General features: G+C 45.5%; 2 protein-coding genes across 2 annotated transcripts; both read left to right on the top strand.

The window, feature by feature from the left end:
* Nucleotides 1–9,508: 9,508 nt before the first annotated feature.
* LOC310877784 (kelch domain-containing protein 3-like) lies at nt 9,509–10,672 on the top strand (the record flags this gene model as incomplete). The annotated part of the gene is made up of 1 exon (XM_083791732.1): nt 9,509–10,672. The coding sequence occupies one exon, from the start codon at nt 9,509–9,511 to the stop codon at nt 10,670–10,672; it is 1,164 nt and encodes a 387-aa protein (XP_083647858.1).
* Nucleotides 10,673–14,250: 3,578 nt separating this feature from the next.
* LOC310877783 (ubiquitin-conjugating enzyme E2 N-like) lies at nt 14,251–14,712 on the top strand (the record flags this gene model as incomplete). Its single annotated transcript, XM_083791731.1, has 1 exon — nt 14,251–14,712. One exon carries the CDS (start codon nt 14,251–14,253, stop codon nt 14,710–14,712), a length of 462 nt encoding a protein of 153 aa, XP_083647857.1.
* Nucleotides 14,713–19,336: the final 4,624 nt, after the last annotated feature.

Genomic DNA, 19,336 nt, shown 5'->3' with positions numbered 1-19,336 from the left:
TGAAGCTGCGCCACAGCACAAAATGGTAATCACAACCCAACAGGACTACAACTCGAAAATTATCATGGAGGTATATAGCAGCTGATTTTCGCCACTGGTTCGGGGTTCATCGCCTCTGCCTCGAGAGACCAGACTGAGTAGCGAAGTGACATTTTCAGATCCACGGAATGCAGTGAATCAGGCTGCCACATTCAGGCAATCATATAAAAATGCTTCCCCCCCCCCCCCCCCCCCCCGTCACATTCATAAAACCGCACGCTCAAGGCGCAGATTCTGGTGTCATACATCTCAATAATTGTAGAACCCGACACAACTGCATGTCATGTCATTACACGTATGAAGAGACCGTTACACGCGGACGGACGCATACATACATTTATATCTGATGTAATTAATGTACAGTACATGCACATCATGCGCGGCGCTGCAATTGATAAAAGTGTCAACGGCTGAGATTTTTAACCCGCTGAAACCTGGAAAGCATCCGTGCGCTTTTAGACTTTAGCCTAACTCATGCTGCTATGATTAGGTGATGTAATGGTGATGTAAAACAAACGGGTGTCAAAACAAACATTAAATTCCCTTTATTGTTAATGGCATTTAATGTTTGTGTTAGGGACAAGATGACGTACATTTTCCCTTCATTGTCAATGGTGTTTTTAAAACAAACATTGAACTGAACTAACAACAAACATTAATTTCTCTTCATTGTCAATGGCGTTTTTAAAACAAACATTGAACTAAAAGCAAACATTAAACCTTTGTATATAGGAGGGCCCTCAAAAATAACACAAATCTTCTCTTCTGGCGTCCCTGTCTGGCACAAAACACTTTAAGATGGGTTTCACGGCCAAATATATATAAATTTAGGCGTCCTCCACTGCGCAAAAATATGGAACATGGCATACGGATGTGTATATTACAGGAAACTCACGTTAAACTTTCGAACAAACTCTGGTGAACTCCCGAATTGTACCATCACACCTGTATATTACCGTATATTAACTGTGTATGCCTGCAAAACTTGAGGTTTACGGGTGAAATACAGTGCCCATAATTGCCCGTTAACACATTGAGATGACATTTGTTGTAGAATCGGTCCCAGGTTTGAATGGGTTAAGACAAATCAATGGTATAATTGTGTGCTTCTTGAGCAGTGCTGTCACACTTTCTGGACGTCTAGTCAGTGAGATCTCGCTCTCTCTCATCTGTTGTTGCAAAAGAACACAAAACGTATCCTATAAAGATGCTTCTATGTTGAGTTTGTCACTCTTACTCATATTAACTATAATTGCCGAATACACCATATCTCGTATTTGATCGCTTTTATGTCAATATGAAACAGCTATACACAGAAGTAGCCTTTAGCCTTTAGTCCTGTCCCCGGTTGCCTGGCAAATACTTCGTCACCCCTATAGCACAAGGACGAGTGAGCAAGCCCATTCAAAGTGGGATTTTCTTTGGCCGTCATCTCTGAAACAATGAGTGCTGTCCACTTCATCCACGATCGAAATATTACCGTTTCTGGCGAAAAGTAAACATCGTGAGCTAATGCTAACATTAGCCGTTTCTTCTTCTCTCTAAGTGAGTAGAAATCTCGTCATTTCCGTCGGCAGAAGCTAACTACCTCCCCAGACAACTAGGTGGCAGTGAAATCGGCCACGTCGGTGAATGTCATCTAATTTGCTGCTACACCGATGGCAGTCAACAAGGTGAATATCAGCCAATACAGATTTGTGAAAAGATATTTCAAAAATAGCCAGGGGGAGGCAGTAGAAAGACCAGGACTAATGCATGTTTTTGAGCGGTGCCCAGTGCTTAATTTCAGCCGGAGCTTGGCGGAGCTCAGCGGGCACAACTACCTTCTTTGCGCAGGGCGGGCGCAACTACGTTCTGTGCGCAGTGAGTGTACGCTGCTCATAAGGGTGGAATCTTCCGTCAATAACGTACCTTAGTGATCAGAATTGGAAACATGCCTGTTGAGTGTAGAAGTTATTATTCCCACCACGCAGAAACGCCCCCCCTTTCAAAGTATTTTAGCTTTGTTGTAATCGGTTCAGGTTCGGACGGGAGAGTTTTTTTTTTAGATAACACACAGAATCTATCAGTCATCATGAAGCGACTTTATCCGTTCGTTCAGGATATGAAAAAAGAAAAGGCTTCAGACTGAACTATACGGGCAGCAGCAATCAGGTAAATAAACTGTCAACGTGCAGCCTTGCAGTGTCCTGTGCTGTGAATGCCGGTTGTTGTTACTTGTTCCAAACGGAGCTATCGGGTGGTCAAAGTGTGTGTGTTTATGTGGGGGGCGGGGGGGTGAAATCACTGACCTACAGTATATGTGAGAGTGCGGGTGTTGGGACACAGTGAATGATGGTGACACGCCTGGTTGTTGTTGTTGTTGTTGTGTATTGTACAGGCTGCTGCTGCAGTTTGTATTTGTAATCAAGAATCATCTCTCTTATGAGTCTTATCACAACAGGTGACTCGCTGTAGTCTCACTCTCTGTGACTGTACAGTCTGTGGCTAGCTAGTTTGATTTGTGAAAAAGTGTTTGGTATAGCCTACCTACTGTCTGACTCTGGGGCGGAATTACCACCAAATAACCGGCATAAATACCCCCAAACCCGACGAAAAACAGTTTTTTCGCAGTGGCGTGTGCGTGCATGTGCGGGAGTTGAGCTCCTGGCATCCATTGAGTTAGAAATTAAGGACTGACGGTGCCTGACCGCGCTCCAACTAGTCTGACCGACCATCTGCAATACCACTGGGTGACCTAAAGTGGCACTGTTGAGCAGGCCGTAGAACCTCCTGATTGACACGCACGCACGCAGTGAGTAACTATAACAAAAGTATACAGTAGGTGCTCAGTTCAGACGGGTCTGATTTTTGCGAGGGTACCTATACCTACCCTATGGGACAAGGGGACAACATGCAAACTCCATACAGAAAGGACCTTTTTTCATTATTTTCAAAAACATTTTTAAACAGTACGCAAGAGGGCCCGAAATCTTCAAAAGAAAAAGAAAAGAAAAGAAAAAAAAAAGTATGAAAGTTTTCAAATAATTGTGGTGGAATAAACCGTACACTATCTGCCTCCAAGATGTAGTGGGGCGTACAAGCATAACGTTCTTATGATATAGGCTATGCAAATACAAAAGTACAGTAAAAGCACCTAAAAGTTTTACTAGAGAAATAGTTCAAAAGGGGTTTTCAAAGCGATTTCAAAGGCGTGTGTACTGGGCTCAGCCCCACTGTGAACCTCTTCAAACAATGGTTTAAGGATTAATCAAGCACAGGTGCGCTTCATTGTTTTCCCTGAAGCCTTGACTCTGACGCACGCGCGCACAGCCGCACACGTGCACACGCACACACTTACTTTCTCTCTCCCTCCCCCTCTCTCCAATGTGATGTTGTTTGAACCGCTCATCAATCACTCAGGACTGGAATAAACAAATCGTTGCCGTCGCGATAGAAACCTCTCATGTCCATATTTCTACCTTTTTGTGTTTTCTTCATAAATCAACGGCCTACGTTACACTTGATCATACTGTACGTATGGCGTCACGCGAAAGCATCAAAGCGCGGTGCGAAGCCACGAGACACACTGCCGGGCGAGCTCCGGCGAGCGAGTCACCGCGCTGTCATACGTATACTATATACATAATCAGTCAAATAAAATAGCTAATTGTGCCTGTTCTGCTGGGACCAGAGTACGTGGTGTGTATATGTATGACTAGCTCTCAATGATGACGTAAGAAATTTGTGTAATCTGGTCCCAGCAAACCAGGCACAAATCTGCTGTTTTATTTGCATACGCATCAAATGGCAGGTTGGCTGTCACGGTTTTTGGCGCAAAGTAACCACAGTATACCGCTAATCAACTTACAACTACATACTCTATATAGTATATGTATATGTATACGTATGTCTTACGTCATCATTTAGAGCTCATCACATATCAATGATTTATTTTTCTTAAAAAAACTAAAAAGGGATCCAGAATATATCTACATCGATAAAACTGTATTTCTTATATAGATAGAAACTTGAACCATACTTAATAATACTAGGTGTTTATATGCATAAAGTAGGTATGTAGCAAATAGTTACACCTAATAATTATACATTTCAAGTATGCACTCGACAGATTCTACAGTTCTAGTTTATACTATGTGCTTTTGTCCTCTGGTTTCCAGGCTATGACTATCACAAATTACAACAAAAACCTCAAACAAAACTATTAGTAATAAATACTGTACTAAAACCAAGCATTTTCACGAAACAAAAAAAAAGAACTCTCAAACTTTAATGACTCATTACAACTAATTGGAATTGAAGACGTGAAGTCAAAAAGCGAAGAGTTCAAAGCCATAACAGCATGTTTCACATTTCATCAGCAAAGCATCCGTTGTCTTCAGTGCTTTGTAGATGTGGCTGATGTGTCAGTTGAACTATACCGGCCCTGCTAAAGCTGCCGCTATTGCATCACTCTAACCCGCTAAGACCGGGAAAGCATCGGTGTCGTTTTAGATTTGAGCTACTTGCAATCATTTTAACCACTTTAACCTTTTATATATATGTTCATTGGTCATTAAAAAATAGCAGATATATGAGATATATTTTAAATATCGTGGAAATGTCGGCAAATCTTTGAAAAATATATACGCTATTGGTCTGAATACATTTATAAGACAACGATTTTTTTATTTGTATCGAAATATCCTAAAGAAAATGGGGTTGATCCGAGGACTAGACCATTTGACATTCAATGTTCTTTTTCCACAAATGAGTCTTGAAAAATGGCAGTCATCTTATAATCAGAGTCGTCTTATATTCGGTACAATACGGGTAAATATTTTAAAGCCAACACTTTAACTCAAATCATTGCTTTTGTCCCTGGAACGACATGTTTTGAGATGGGAGTCAGTCCGCGGTCAAATACATATAATTCTGGGGGTCCTTTAAAGGTTTGAGAACCACTGATAGAGAAACCAATAGTTTTTTAGAAAACTGTAGAAGTAGTTTGTAGAATCGCCCCGAGGTCTTTATGGGTTAAAGCTGCTTCCAGGGACTCCATGACTCAACATTTCACAACTTCAAGCAGAAGCAAGCCACCCATCCAAGCAACATACCCACGCACGCACTCACGCGCACACACGCTCACGCACAGACAGTTATTTATAAATCCGGCATGCCTTAATTGGCTTATGACATAAATGTATCCCTATAGACGCTTCATTTCTTTTGTAAGATGAAACAGTAACCGAATGTTTTATCCGAAACATATCGTCTCTGTCAGGCAGAAACCTCAATAGCCTATGTCAGTGGCGTTCTACCATTTTCATGTCAAGGCCCATAATTTAGTCCGCATTTGAGCCACGGACCACCATTTGATGAGATTTAGCCTCTCAGGGCCCCCAAAACTATTGGGCAAACGTTGGTCAAAATAACAATTCTTCTACATTATCTAATGCAGATGTTTAACAATAAATTAACTCTCGTAAAATGAAAACATTCCGGGTCCATTTTACGCTCTCAAGAGTTAAAGATCAATATGGATCTATATTTTGTTACCAACTCTACTCTGTCATTTACCTGGGATCGACCACCTTGAACCCCCTCAAGGAACACTGGTGGTCCCCGGACCACTCGTTGAAAACCACTGGCCTATGTCCAAAACTGTTGGCGTAATCAAGTAGGGCGTTAATTTACAACAATCACAAAAAGTTAAAATGGTGATAGGAGGTTTCTGCCTGACAGCAACGATAGGCTATACTGTATAGCCTACTGTATATTGTACAATATGAGGATCATGAGTAATTTAACTGTCACTATAGCTGTCTTGCATTGGGCAGATCTCGCCAGCCAGGGAAAACAGCCAAGTGTTTTTGCGCCCAAAAAACAGTCAGTCAGTACCCCCTTTCCATTATTTCGGAATCCAAGCTTGTCCGAGGATGGCTCTTCTGTGGCCCGACTCTGGAGTCTGAGCAATGTTTCATGTCGTCAAAGTGCAGTAAACACAATGGAAGTGTGCAAGTTGAATATCGCTGGAGGTGATGAAAAATACATGGAATGCTGTGGAATGGTCTTTGAAAGAGCACGCACGCACACACACACGCACACACACGCGCACACAAACACGCGAGCATGTAGGTGAACTTACACTTTTAAGCTCACATTCGGAATGGTGTTAACATTAAAGCTGCAGTTCGCAAAATATAATGTCAATACTGTACAGAATATAAACGGAAAGTATTACTTTGGCCGTTCAAGGACTGATATGGAGGAAAAGAAGGTACTCAAGTGAATTAGCTCAAGGTCGAAGTAAACAGGTTTTTTTTCTCCCTTTCAAAATGTTGTCAAACTCTTTCTGAAAATATCAGATCTACAAGCTCTGTCTGCAGGTGTTGCACGTACACAAGAACAGTCGGACATACAAGCAAGAAGAGGTTAAGTCAGCGGTGCCTTCATTCAGACTGAGGACAAAAAGAACAGGATGATGGTGACGATGCAAGATGTTTTGGGAGTTCACTTACAACATATTGTATTATCTCTAAAACCCTTGGCCCCTTCCTTCCGAATCCATTATCCTCCCGATGTTACGCGTCATGCTTTTTGAGAGCATAGTGCCAGCAGAACATGCACATAGTTTGGTACTGCAGATATCAAAGAAATTAAATATCTATGCCTATATCGCAAAGATATTTCAATCTTGAAACCCTCAACAAATATACCCTGCACTTCCCTGCATAAGTGGGCAACATGACAAATAGCTATAGGTCACATGTGATCGCACACCTACATTTTCAACTCTGAAATCAATACATGGGAAAAAGCTCTGCATTGAAAGAAAGAAAGAAAGAAAGAAAGAAAGAAAGAAAGAAAGAAAGAAAGAAAGAAAGAAAGAAAGAAAGAAAGCCTACTTAGTCTTTGCCACCATGTCAGTGGTGCCATAACATTCTTGAATTTCTGGCTGCTATGTCAAACTTAAGCCCTAAACCTGCAGCTCGAACCAAAAGGAAATAGCAAATTCACTCCTAGGATTATTGAAGTGATCAAGTCACATACACACATCCTGTTCCCTGTTACAACTCGCAACGGCAACGCAACGGCAACGGCAGATACAACACAACAGACATCACAATCACATCATTAGCATTCAAATCCAGAGACACAAACAAGTTACTGAACACACATGTTTTCATTGCCACCCAGTCATTGGGCCCCATAATGACAGCAATAGTACAGCATCTTGAATCACACACAGCATACAACACAAGCAGCACCAGCAAAGAAGCAAAACAAAGTTCCTATACCTTGAGCCGTCTTCTACTTGACTTCATTGGTTGTGTAAGCGATGGCCAGGGTCAAACATGGGATAGACAGATATAGTGCCCCGCTTCTCTCTAGTTCATGATGAGCCCTAGCTCCACCGGCGTCTCCATAGTCATCTCATCTCCATCCTCCACATCTGGCTAGCTGGCCAGTACTTTCCTCCCAGTATCAATAGCACCGACCAGCCTCATTATCCTGGCTGCCACCTTCTCACTTCTCAGCATTGGATGTTTAGGCAGGGCCGGATGTACCATATGGGCAGCATGTGCAGGCATCAGGGGGCCCTCCAGGGACATTTGCCCCATTTTTCCCCATCTAAAAAGAGTAAAAAAATAGTGTTTTATTGTTGGTGAGAATGCATCTCAACAACTGCCAATCTAGTGCAACAATGCGCTAGAGTGGCTGTTGTTCAAAGTGGGCGGGCCCACTGCGCCGCGTGAGGACAGGTGACAGGTGGAGACTCGTGATTCTAGTGGAATATAAGAGTGCGTCTGTCAAAAGCATGGCATTGTTTACTGCATAGCGTGTCAGGTGGCTCGACTAAAACACTGAAATACATTGGCACTGCAGGGGATACTCTCACCCATTTGCTTACTATGTGGTTCAAATAAAAAAAATATGTATTTGTTGCTGCCTGGCTGTCACTCTGGGGCAGGGGAGGTGGCTGGGAATAGTCCAAAATAACCACATAAAACCGAGGGGGAAAAAACGTTGCGCGCCCACAGGTCCGTGCATACATGGCATGTGCAGCGTGGCCCTTCGAGCTTCAGTGCCCAGGGGTCCTTAGAGGTTCTAATCCAGTACTGATGTTTAGTACGGCACATATTATAGCGTCCTCCTGGTGGTCAGGGCAGGCTCTAGGGTCCAGCATTCACAGCATGAGGCTGAGCTTGGCGGTCTGGGGTCATCACCCTGGCTCGTGTACCTGTGGAGTAGGTTGAGAGAAACACCATACGCTTTGAGGAAGTGAACTGACCAAGAGCCACAGTATACTGTACTCTGTCACAATTCACTAGCAACAGCAGACAATCATACACAGCCTGTATACGTATACTGCATCCATCCGGTTACAACAGACACAGCCACGGCTGCGTTTTACAATTCTATGATAGAATTCTATCAGTCGAACGGCCACGTTTTACAATTCTATCAGTCGAACGGCCACATTTTACAATTCTATCAGTCGAACGGCCACGTTTTACAATTCTATCAGTCGAACGGCCACATTTTACAATTCTATCAGTCGAACGGCCACATTTTACAATTCCATCAGTCGAACGGCCTAGTTCATACAAGCCCAAGCTACAAGCTCATGGCGTGGCACGAAGTGACAAAGTGACATTTGAATGGATTAAGTCCATTTATTATTCACTGTTGTGATTACAACACAAACGGATCAGCCCAGGAAAACAAAAGTCAGCCGGGGCGAGTCAACCAGACTTACCAGAGTGAAGGCAATCGTTTGGTTGACGAGCCGTATAGCTGCAGGTTTCAGTTCACTGAGGCAGACGCCAGGGAGGGACAGCTGGCCAGGAGCGATGCCAACTGCAGCGCTGACACACAGGAGACAGCGGTATAAGTATACAGGACAGCTGACAACCACACACAACCTCTACGCCTGAGTGGGACGTGAGTGACTATACTGTGGCAGCAGAGTTTATGATCTCTAGCAGCAGAGCAGTGGAGGATGAACCATTGACAGTGCTCTCCTGCCTCACACAGAGAGAGAGAAAGAGAGGCCCTATTTTCAGACAAAGTTCTGCTCTGGTTCACAGACTTCACGCGCTTCATGACCCTTGGCTTGGGTAAGCAGAGCAATGCAAGTCACATTCACCTCCGTTAAAAAGCCAAATGTTAAAAAGCACGCGTGAAAACAAATTAGCCTAGAGGCAGTATAGTGATTGCGACATTGTCTTGACAAAACCATAAAGGAATGCATGGATACGAGCACCCGAGTTTTAAGGTAAAGCACAGATGAGAGCACCCGCACAAATCAGCGTCGCCGGGCAACTTGTGTGTACAACGGTTTGCGTTGCACGCGACGTCAGACCAGCTCATACATAAGGCGTTTCAGTGGTCAAGGACGACTATATTATGTTGAGTGACCGACCGAATACAGACATACATAGATATAGAGTGTCTGGAGACAGACACACACGTCGATAGATAGATGCAGTGGACGGTGAACAAGAACATCCAACGGAAGACGGATTGCCACAGGCCACTGGCACAGATCATCGCCGTGGCGGTCGGCGACAAGGTGTACTCGCTGCACTACACCAACACCGACGTGCAGATCTTGGTGCGCGTCCTCAACACGGTGTCCATGCGCTGGACCAAGCTGTACCCGGCGGCGGCGGCGGCGATGGAGACGGACGCGACGGCGGGGGGAGGAGGAGGAGGGGGACGAGGAGGGGAGCGATCATCCCTGGACGTCCCGTCCAAGCGATACGGCCACTCGGCCGTGCTCATAGACAGCGTCATCTACGTGTGGGGCGGCGTGAAGCAGGCGGGCGGCTACTGCAACGTGCTGTACGCGTTCGACGTGGACGCGCACCGCTGGTCCAAGCCGGCCGTCTCGGGCACCGTGCCGCAGGGCAAGGGCTACCACTCGGCCTGCGTCTCCGGCCAGAAGATCATGTACATCTACGGCGGGTGCAACAACGTGACGCAGTGCAACAACGACATCTACCGGCTGGACGCCGCCGCCATGACCTGGTCGGTGACCCGGTCACTGATCAACACGCGGGGCATCCCGGGCCCCGTCCTCGAGTGCCACTCGGCGACCATGATCGGCACGCGGATGTACGTGTTCGGCGGCCACGTGGTCCTGGGCCACGAGGACCAGGACAACAACGTGCGCGTGTTTGACACGGAGACCACCTGCTGGCTGAGCATGCCGTCGGCGCAGCAGCGCCCGGGGGGCAGCCGCTGCCACTCGGCCGTGGCGCACGGCGGCGAGCTGTACATATTCGGCGGCCACATCCTGGGCCAGACGCCCAACGACCTGTGGCGGTTCAGCCCCGACACGAGCTCCTGGCGGAAGATGGAGCCGAGGGGGAAAGGCCCACGGCGCATCTCCAAGGTGGTCTGCTGCAAGGTTTCCGACCGCGTGGTCGTCTTCGGGGGAAACCGGCACAGGCAGGTGGCCAAGTCCGACCACATGTACATCCTGGACCTGCGGCCGAGCCTGAAGACACTGTGCAAGGTGGCGGTCATCCGGTACCGCCTGGAGCAGTCGGAGCTGCCGCACGACCTCCGCTGGGAGCTGGGGGCCATGACCACCATCAGGAAGAGAAAGAGGAAGACCAGCATAGACGACACGGCCCAATAGAGGCGGGGCGCTCGGACATCATCATATAAAAGATGGGTGGGGTGCGTCCTTGTCTCGGTGGGTTGTTCGTTCTGAAACTTGCCGCCCACGGGCATTGGCCATTGCCGCAGGAAAGGAGGAAGTAAATGTTTCACTTTTCCCAAATGAACCGATTCCATTGACTCCAGCGCTCTGGAGCCAGTGCCAACCGAATGCGAGAAGAAGACCCTGTGAAACGGTAGTAATCGGCCATTTCCGTGCTACAGTGGATCACCTTCGCTAGCCTCAGAGGTCCTATGCTAACCGGGACATTGCTATTGTTTTTATTGAGCTCCTAACATCGTCCCTCACCTCAATTACGAGAATTGCGTGCGTGCGCAGAGTTTTTGGATTTCGATGACGTCACACCATGGAAACAAGCGTTGCCTAGCGACAGGGAGCTAAAATACGGTAAATATAAATATTAGTATTAATTCTGGATTTAAGCTCTATATACGAGATTTCTTCGAGTTTGGCACAGAATAGGGGCGATTTTTCTCCATTTTTTTCTACAGGCTATGGGATCTGTAGTAGCAGTCACGGTCCCATAGTCCAGATGGAGGGGAATGCGGGCAGCATTTACGGGCAATCCCCCTTTAAATGATTGAGTAATTATTGAGTACTTTATTATTTTTGAGTCGACGAGCAGGAGGTTTCAGTTCACTGAGGAAGGCTCCAGGGACAGGGCAGAAATGGATGCCAACTGCAGTGCAGTTAAATTGCCTCCTTTTAAATGCGTCTGCTGTTTCTAACGTGACAAGCACCACGAGTTATGGAGCACGGGCATGATGCTCTCATGTATGCCGAGTGTGCATTATGGTATGGAAGTGACAATAAATTCATTCATTTTTATTTATTCATGCATTCATTAAAATGGTTAATGTATATGCATTATGTCATATTGTAAGTGCTTAACACAGGCCCACAGAGTCGTATTTCTTGTTTTTGCTCTGTCATGACCGTGCTGTGGAACAGGCTGTGGCCCTGGAAACATCGCTCACTTCTGCTGTGGCGATCGACATGTTTTTTGTTTGTTTTTGTTTTGTTTTGTTTTCCTCTGTGGACATGGGGACAAATTGTATTCATCAATCACTGTGTTTTCTGTACGAAGGACAGCTTTTCTTTACAATTATAGGTTTTGTTTTGAGACTAGAATCACCGTTTGGCACCACAGTCTGCTAGTGCTTTGATTGATTTGATTTGATTGCCTAATATGTATAATTTTAATTGTGTCAATTATTTTTCTCTTCGTTTTGTTTATCTGACGTCTACGTGAGATATTGTATAAGAGACTTGTATAGTTTAACCTGGAAGGCATCGGTTATGAGCTGAGGTGTGTTCAGACTTGAGGCGAGGATGTTTTCACATGCAACGTGATTACATTAACGGAGCTAAAGGATTTAGAACAGCAGTTGTAATAGACATTCCTTATACTGTAGTAGCAGTACTTGCGCGCTCTGCTTGCACACAAGTAGGCCATGGCCTACTTGTGTTCAAGGCGCACGTTCACATCTCGACAGAGTGCATTTCTATACACTAGTATTTATTTTATTGAATTATGTAGTATTATTTATCATAATGATGTCAGCTCCATATTTGGGCATGGTTTCAGCCAGTGTTGTTTTTGGCAGCAAATTTTACTTTTAGTCACAGTCTCTTGAATGGCTTCCAATTAGTTTTAGTCACATTTTAGTCACGCGGAATGTTTTAGTGTTAGTCGACTAAATCTACAGTTGATTTAGTTGACTAAAGTGTATTTTGGTGGGCGTTGATGCTATCGTAATGACTGTTTTTACACTTGCTGAAAATAGCCAATCTAGAAGCTTAGCTTGTAGATCAGCTATTTTCAGTGTAAAATAACTTACTGGATCTCTTGTCCACTAGTGCCTTCCTATGCCACACCACTGCCCTGTGGGACAGTAGTGTAGTGGCTGGGCAGTAGTTTGCAGGGCAGTGGGGGCGCATGTGTAATGCCAGGGCAATAGTTCAGTGTGGATGGCAGACCGGTGGGACAGTTAGGTCATGGGTAATCCCTCAAGACCTCCTAATTCAACATAGTTTTTTTTTTAGAATTGTCCTCAGGTCTAAATGGGTTAATATAAGGTGTACAATGACAGGCCCCTCTCTGCCAACTCTGCCAAATGAACCCGTAAGGGTCACTTTGGAATCACTCTCAATAGTAATGGGGTCCTTGAAGTTAAATTATATTACCCTAAATTGAAACAGAGTTGGTACAACTTAAGTAGTAAGAAAGGGGCCCCAGTTCCGTTCCATTGAATTCGCTTCAATGGAACCGCATACTGTATAGCCACTTGTATTGGCTATATGCGGCACAAGCGCAAAGCTCGGCCAATCGGTCAAGCCGACGGTTTGGGTTGGCCAACCAGCGAGGCCGACTCGTACAATGCAGCGTATTCAGTGCATCCTCCTCAGACCTACAGTATACACAACGATGAGACGCCTATGCCCAAAAAAAAGCAATAGGTCTCTTCCAGGCAACGCAAATTGTGACTCGGCATCGATCGCACACACCCAAGGGGTCATAATGACACACATGTGCCAAGTTCGAGACCGTTTGGTAAGTGCTTTCCGAGTTACGCCCAAGACAGAGAGTGGCCGACACAGATTTGGTGAATTCATTCATAGACACACAAAAAAAAATCACACCCATGTGAAGTGAGGGGCGCTAATATATTAACCCATTCTGACCTGAGATCAGATTCATACGAGGTTTCCACATGGACACACACTGGTCTGATTAACCCATTCTGACCTGAGATCAGATTCTAGAAATGTCAGTCGCTCTTCGATTTTTCAAAAATAGCAGACCTACAAGCTCGTATCGCGCCACTCGGTGGCGCGATATGAGCTTGTAGATCTGCTATTTTTCAATAGCTAAAGCATAACATGATGCCGACACCAAAATGGGTGCCCGGTCAGAATGGGTTAAAGTCTAACTCATGTTGATTAGGTGATGCAATGGGGATGTAAAACAAGCGGTGCAAACACAAACATTAAACGCCATTAACAATAAAGAGACACTATGACTTAAATGGCACATTGTGATGTAAATGTTCCTGTCATTGTCAATGGAGTTTACAAAACAAACATTGCACTAAAGGCAAACATTAAACAAATGAGACAAAAATAAATAAATCACACTTGTGAAGTGAGGGGTGCCCACTGTATTTATATCGGCCACATGACGCAATTTAGTGCCCAAAAACAAACATTAAAGTCCATAGACTTGGCTGGCAAACGGTTTACGTCACAAGTGCTCTAAACAAAATAGTCATCTTCAAAAGCCAGGCAATGGAGGGGCTAGTGCCTCTCAGTAAAGGAACATACGGCATAAACCGCTCCTCCAGATGACCACACCATAAAGAAGTGAGTCCGATACATCTCTGTTACCATAGCAACCGTGATGCCATCAAAGTTACCCGGTCCAATCAGTGTGCCGCTGTGACGCTCCAACGTTGAAGAGTCTGGGTTATAAATGAAACGTGTTGAGAAGAACACGCAGTAATATATACACCGCCGAAGACCTCGGTACATCCATGATGGCAGACAAAAGAATCCTCAAGGAGACCCAGCGGCTGCTCGCGGAGCCCGTCCCGGGCATCAGAGCGGAGCCGGACGAGGCCAACGCCCGCTACTTCCACGTGGTCATCGCCGGACCGCAGGACTCGCCCTTCGCGGGCGGGACCTTCAAGCTGGAGCTCTTCCTCCCGGAGGAGTACCCCATGGCCGCGCCCAAGGTGCGCTTCATGACCAAGATATACCACCCCAACGTGGACAAGCTAGGGAGGATATGCCTGGACATCCTGAAGGACAAGTGGTCTCCGGCCCTGCAGATACGCACCGTGCTGCTGTCCATCCAGGCGTTGCTGAACGCGCCCAACCCGGACGACCCCCTGGCCAACGATGTCGCCGAGCAGTGGAAGACCAACGAGGCTCTGGCCATGGAGACGGCCAAGGCGTGGACCAGCATTTATGCTCACGGAAACAATATCAAACTGTAGAAACCGTCCCTATACCGCAACAAGCGGGGGTAACGAGTGGAGGCCGAGTGCCGATAGCTCCCAAGACCCTCTCCCTATACTTCCGTTTGCCCGTAACCACTTGAAGGCCTTTATACGTTGTTGACTGGATTCCCATCAAGGGCTCACTGATATGCCACTGTCTGAATATCTCTGGTGAAAATAGACCATCTATAAGCTTGTTAGCCTGGGCATCATTCCATTTCGGATTCATGAACCGGTCGGGAGCGGATGATATCGCTACGTCATGTTGTAGTATCGTTTTGTAGTCATCCATCTTCCGGAACTTCCTTTCCCCTCAAACAATTTTTTCTCAATGAAAGCTACAGGCTACGAAAGCTTTTATTGTTATTCTTCCGGTTTGAGGGAAAAGGAAGTTCCGTTTGATTGTTCCTGCCTGATGACTACAAAACCATACTACAACATAACGTAACTATATAATCCGTTCCAGACCTGTTCACACGGCACTTTTGGAACAGAGACCAGGCTTTCCTCCGAGGTGGAAAGCCTGGTGAGGCGAGGTTACAAGCTTGTAGATCAGCTATTTTCCCAAATGTTTATAAAGACATGAGCGGAAAAAAAAAGCTGTAGAGAAGAGACAACTGTTTTCCCACAATTGTGCAATAGAACTGGATCTAACTGGCTTTCGGAGGCAACTGCAAACATGCATAAATCATATAATTATAATAAACGTAGAGAACGGACTGCCCCACCCTCACATTAATTTCAATGAAGTTGCTCACCCACCCACCGCACTAGGCAACAGAAGTACACTCTACGTCAAAATTGTATTAGAGCACCAGGCAGGCGCAGTAGGCCTTCAGATGATAGAAACATGCGCAGTAGCATTTTAAATGCGGAAATCTTGCTTTAATAGCCTACTCCTCGCGGTCCTGGGGGCTTGGCTTCGATGAGTACACTTTTTTTTTTCTTCCTGAAACGCGTTGTGATCTTGTAGATTGCCGGATTCGATGAATGGTGTAGAGGGGACCAATCAGAGTATAGGGTTTAACCACTTTACCCCAGCATCTATATTTTGGGGGGAACATTAGCAAAACATATCAGATGTACAAGCTCACAGCACATTAGCAACAATCAGATTTTTTTTTTCAATGGATTGCTTGAAATAAGATTATTAAGTACAGTCAAAGATGCAAAAAGGATAACCTAGGGTCTTGTTTCCATTGTGGTCCATTGTACTAAATTAACTCGGTTACATACAATACTGTAAGGGATTTATGTTAGTTTTTCACCCTGTAAGGAATAAGGGGAGAACTGATTATTTTCGGTCCAGGGGCATACAGTAGTTAGACCTTTGAGGAGGTCACACCAGTTCTGATGTGCGTGCGTTGTGGTGTAATGTGTAGACTGAATTGGAGAGAATATGTACAAATTTGATCAAAACAGATGTGAATGGAATTCCTGTCTCAGTCTCATTTCCAATAGGCCTACATTTGAAACTATAACCTAAGCAAGTATCCTTCAGGATTACAATACAATAAAAACATTTGAGATCAAATAAGGCTCAATAATCAAAATGTATATTTACAGAGAAAGCAGTTACTTTAGTTCTGAGTTTGGTTATAGGGAGTCTATATTATGTCGTTTGGATGGTCATTCCAACTCATTTTTCTTGACTGGGATGGCTCAGAGTAGAAGACAGTTCTAAAGGTAAGCAATTCAAAATGGGATAGGTTTTCACGTTAGTCAAAAGGGCCCCCAAATGCCTTCAATACCCTCATGCCAACCACCTCAGCAAGGTGAGTGACACCCACAGCCACAAAGAGTGAGCTACCATCTCCTATAGAACAAACAAGGTTGATTAAGTTCTCTTCCATTGCACTGCCACCAAAGTGTGGAATTCCCCCGACAACACCATCCATTACAAATAGGCGCATCTCTGGCTTCCTTCAAATTAGGGCCAAAGATCCATCTCTTATAGCAGCCGGGCCAAAGGAGGAGGTAAACTCACCTCTCCCATATACTGTACAGTAGTTAATAGTTGGTCATGATGTTGTACTTTGGTGTTGTTGATGATGTACTGTATAGGACCACAATGGACTTTTTTGTGTTATCCTTTTAGCTCAAATGTCTGACTGTACTTTCTGTCTAACAAGTATTCAATCAATCAATCAATCAATCAATCAAACAATGCACATGTTGGTGGCAGCGTAGAGTAGAAGGATTTTTCATTTCAATCTTTGGGGGAACAAGGTGAACTCCTTCTCCATCTATTTTTGGAGCAGAGATTTGGTGTAGAGAGAAGATACAACATACCCGTTGTACCTGGTGTCGGTATATCTGTTCTACACAGCTGTCCGTCTGTGACCATTGTATGTCCATATGTGGAGACAAATACTGTATATGCCTATACCGTATACCGTATACCGTATATAAAAAATAATAATAATAATCACACCCGTGTGAAGTGAGGGGGTGCTCTACTGCTCTTATCATGACGTACAGCACTAGGACATCATCAGACACTTCAATGAAGAATGTAATGTTTGCGTAGAAAAGGTTTGTGAACATACCACCGCTACACGAAAAGCTGGATATAGGAGGGGCTATAGCGCCCCCTCAAACACAAAGATACACCGCCCACCCTCCCCCAACGTCAGAAATGTACATGGATGACGTTATCAGGCCACGTCTCGTTCACGTACGGACTCTGTCGGGGGTGGAAACCTCACAAAAACTGTTACTTTTCAGGATTCGAATGAATAAATAGCAAAAGTAGCAGTTCTCCCAAGCTCAAGTTTGGTTTGTGGATCTGCGTCTTTTGATGCTTTTGTGCGACGCTGTAGTATGATCATGTTTATAGGCCAGGGCGTTAATTTAGGAAAAAGAAAACACAGACATTGAGAACATGGAGATAAGAACTGTCGGATGAAAGGCCAGGCATAATAACTTAAAGGGCGGTCCGCTACAGTGTTGAGTGTGGGGGGAGGGGAACCTAATCTTGCAAGCCGCTGAACAGATCTATGCCTAATGTGTTGTTCACTTCACACACACTGGCAGTGGGCCAAGAAGCACCTCCACTCTGTCCTAGCTCCCTCTCCACTCTGTGTCCTAGCTCCCTCCTTACTCCGTGTCCTAGCTCCCTCTCCACACTGTGTCCTAGCTCCCTCCTTACTCCGTGTCCTAGCTCCCTCTCCACACTGTGTCCTAGCTCCCTGAGGGAGCTAGGACACAGAGTGGAGAGGGAGCCTCCCTCTCCACTCTGTGTCCTAGCTCCCTCCTTACTCCGTGTCCTAGCTCCTTCTCCACACTGTGTCCTAGCTCCCTCTCCACTCTGCTCCCTCCTTACTCCGTGTCCTAGCTCCCTCTCCACTCTGCTCCCTCCTTACTCCGTGTCCTAGCTCCCTCTCCACTCTGTGTCCTAGCTCCCTCTCCACTCTGTCCTAGCTCCCTCCTTACTCCGTGTCCTAGCTCCCTCTCTGCTCGGGTGCATGCTTTGGGTTAGACATATACCATTGGTCCGATATCTCAAACTCTCACCTCCCACGGGGCAGCACACCTAAACCTAACCTTAACCCTCTCCCAACCCTTAACGCACCCACCAACCTTAATCCGGCCATTTTAACAATTTACAATTTACAATTTAGGCATTTAGCAGACGCTCTTAATCCAGAGCGACTTACATTTAAGCAAGAACAAAAGCATGGGAATACATCACATAAAAGCATTTATCATGAGACATGCGTAAGCTAAGAAGGTAACAGTGGAATATCTATATGATGAAACTATACATACACTATACATAATAAACTATACATATTCACTACTATGCTATACATATGTACTATGGCGTGCTATGACTATATACACAATACAATTATAGTGCTGTCTACATAACATGCTATAAGTCTGTGTCAAATGCTATCTAAGCCAACAGAAATGCTATCTAAGGGGTTAGGGTAAGTGCTATGGGCCATGATGGAGTCTGAAAAGGTGGGTTTTCAGGCTACGGCGGAAGATTGGGAGTGATGCTGCAGTTCTGACTGCAATGGGAAGTGCATTCCACAGTTTTGGAGCCAAAAGGGAGAAGAGTTTGGGACGTGTGGAGTGTTGTCCCGGCGTTTTTAGTGAGGGTACTTCCAGTTTCCCTGCGTTGGCTGATCTGAGTGCGCGGGAAGGTTTGTAGGGTTCAATCATACTTGTAAGATATGGGGGAGCCATACCTTTGGTTGCTTTGAATGCCAGCATCAGAGTTTTGTATTCTGTGCGGGCAGCGACCGGGAGCCAGTGGAGGGAGCGGAGCAGGGGGGAGACATGTGAGAATTTTGGCTGGTTGAAGACCAAGCGAGCTGCTGCATTTTGGATGAGCTGGAGAGGCTTAAGTGCACATGCTGGTAGGCCAGTAAGGAGGGAGTTACAATAGTCGAGTTTTGACAAGACTGTTGTCTGGATTAGGAGCTGGGCTGATTCCTGGGTGAGGAACGGTCTAATTCGTCGTATGTTATAGAGTGTGAACCTACATGATCGAGTGACAGCTGTGATGTGAGCTTTGAACGAGAGCTGACTGTCCAGGACAACACCAAGATTCCTGGCTGTTGGGACAGACGTTACCAGGGCGTTGTCTACGGAAATAGTTAGCTCCCGC

This window comes from Protomyctophum parallelum, assembly GCF_964188405.1.
Source record: "Protomyctophum parallelum genome assembly, chromosome: 20".
NCBI lineage: Eukaryota > Metazoa > Chordata > Actinopteri > Myctophiformes > Myctophidae > Protomyctophum > Protomyctophum parallelum.
Note: the sequence above shows the minus strand (reverse complement) of the source record. Positions and strands in the feature narration are given on the sequence as shown.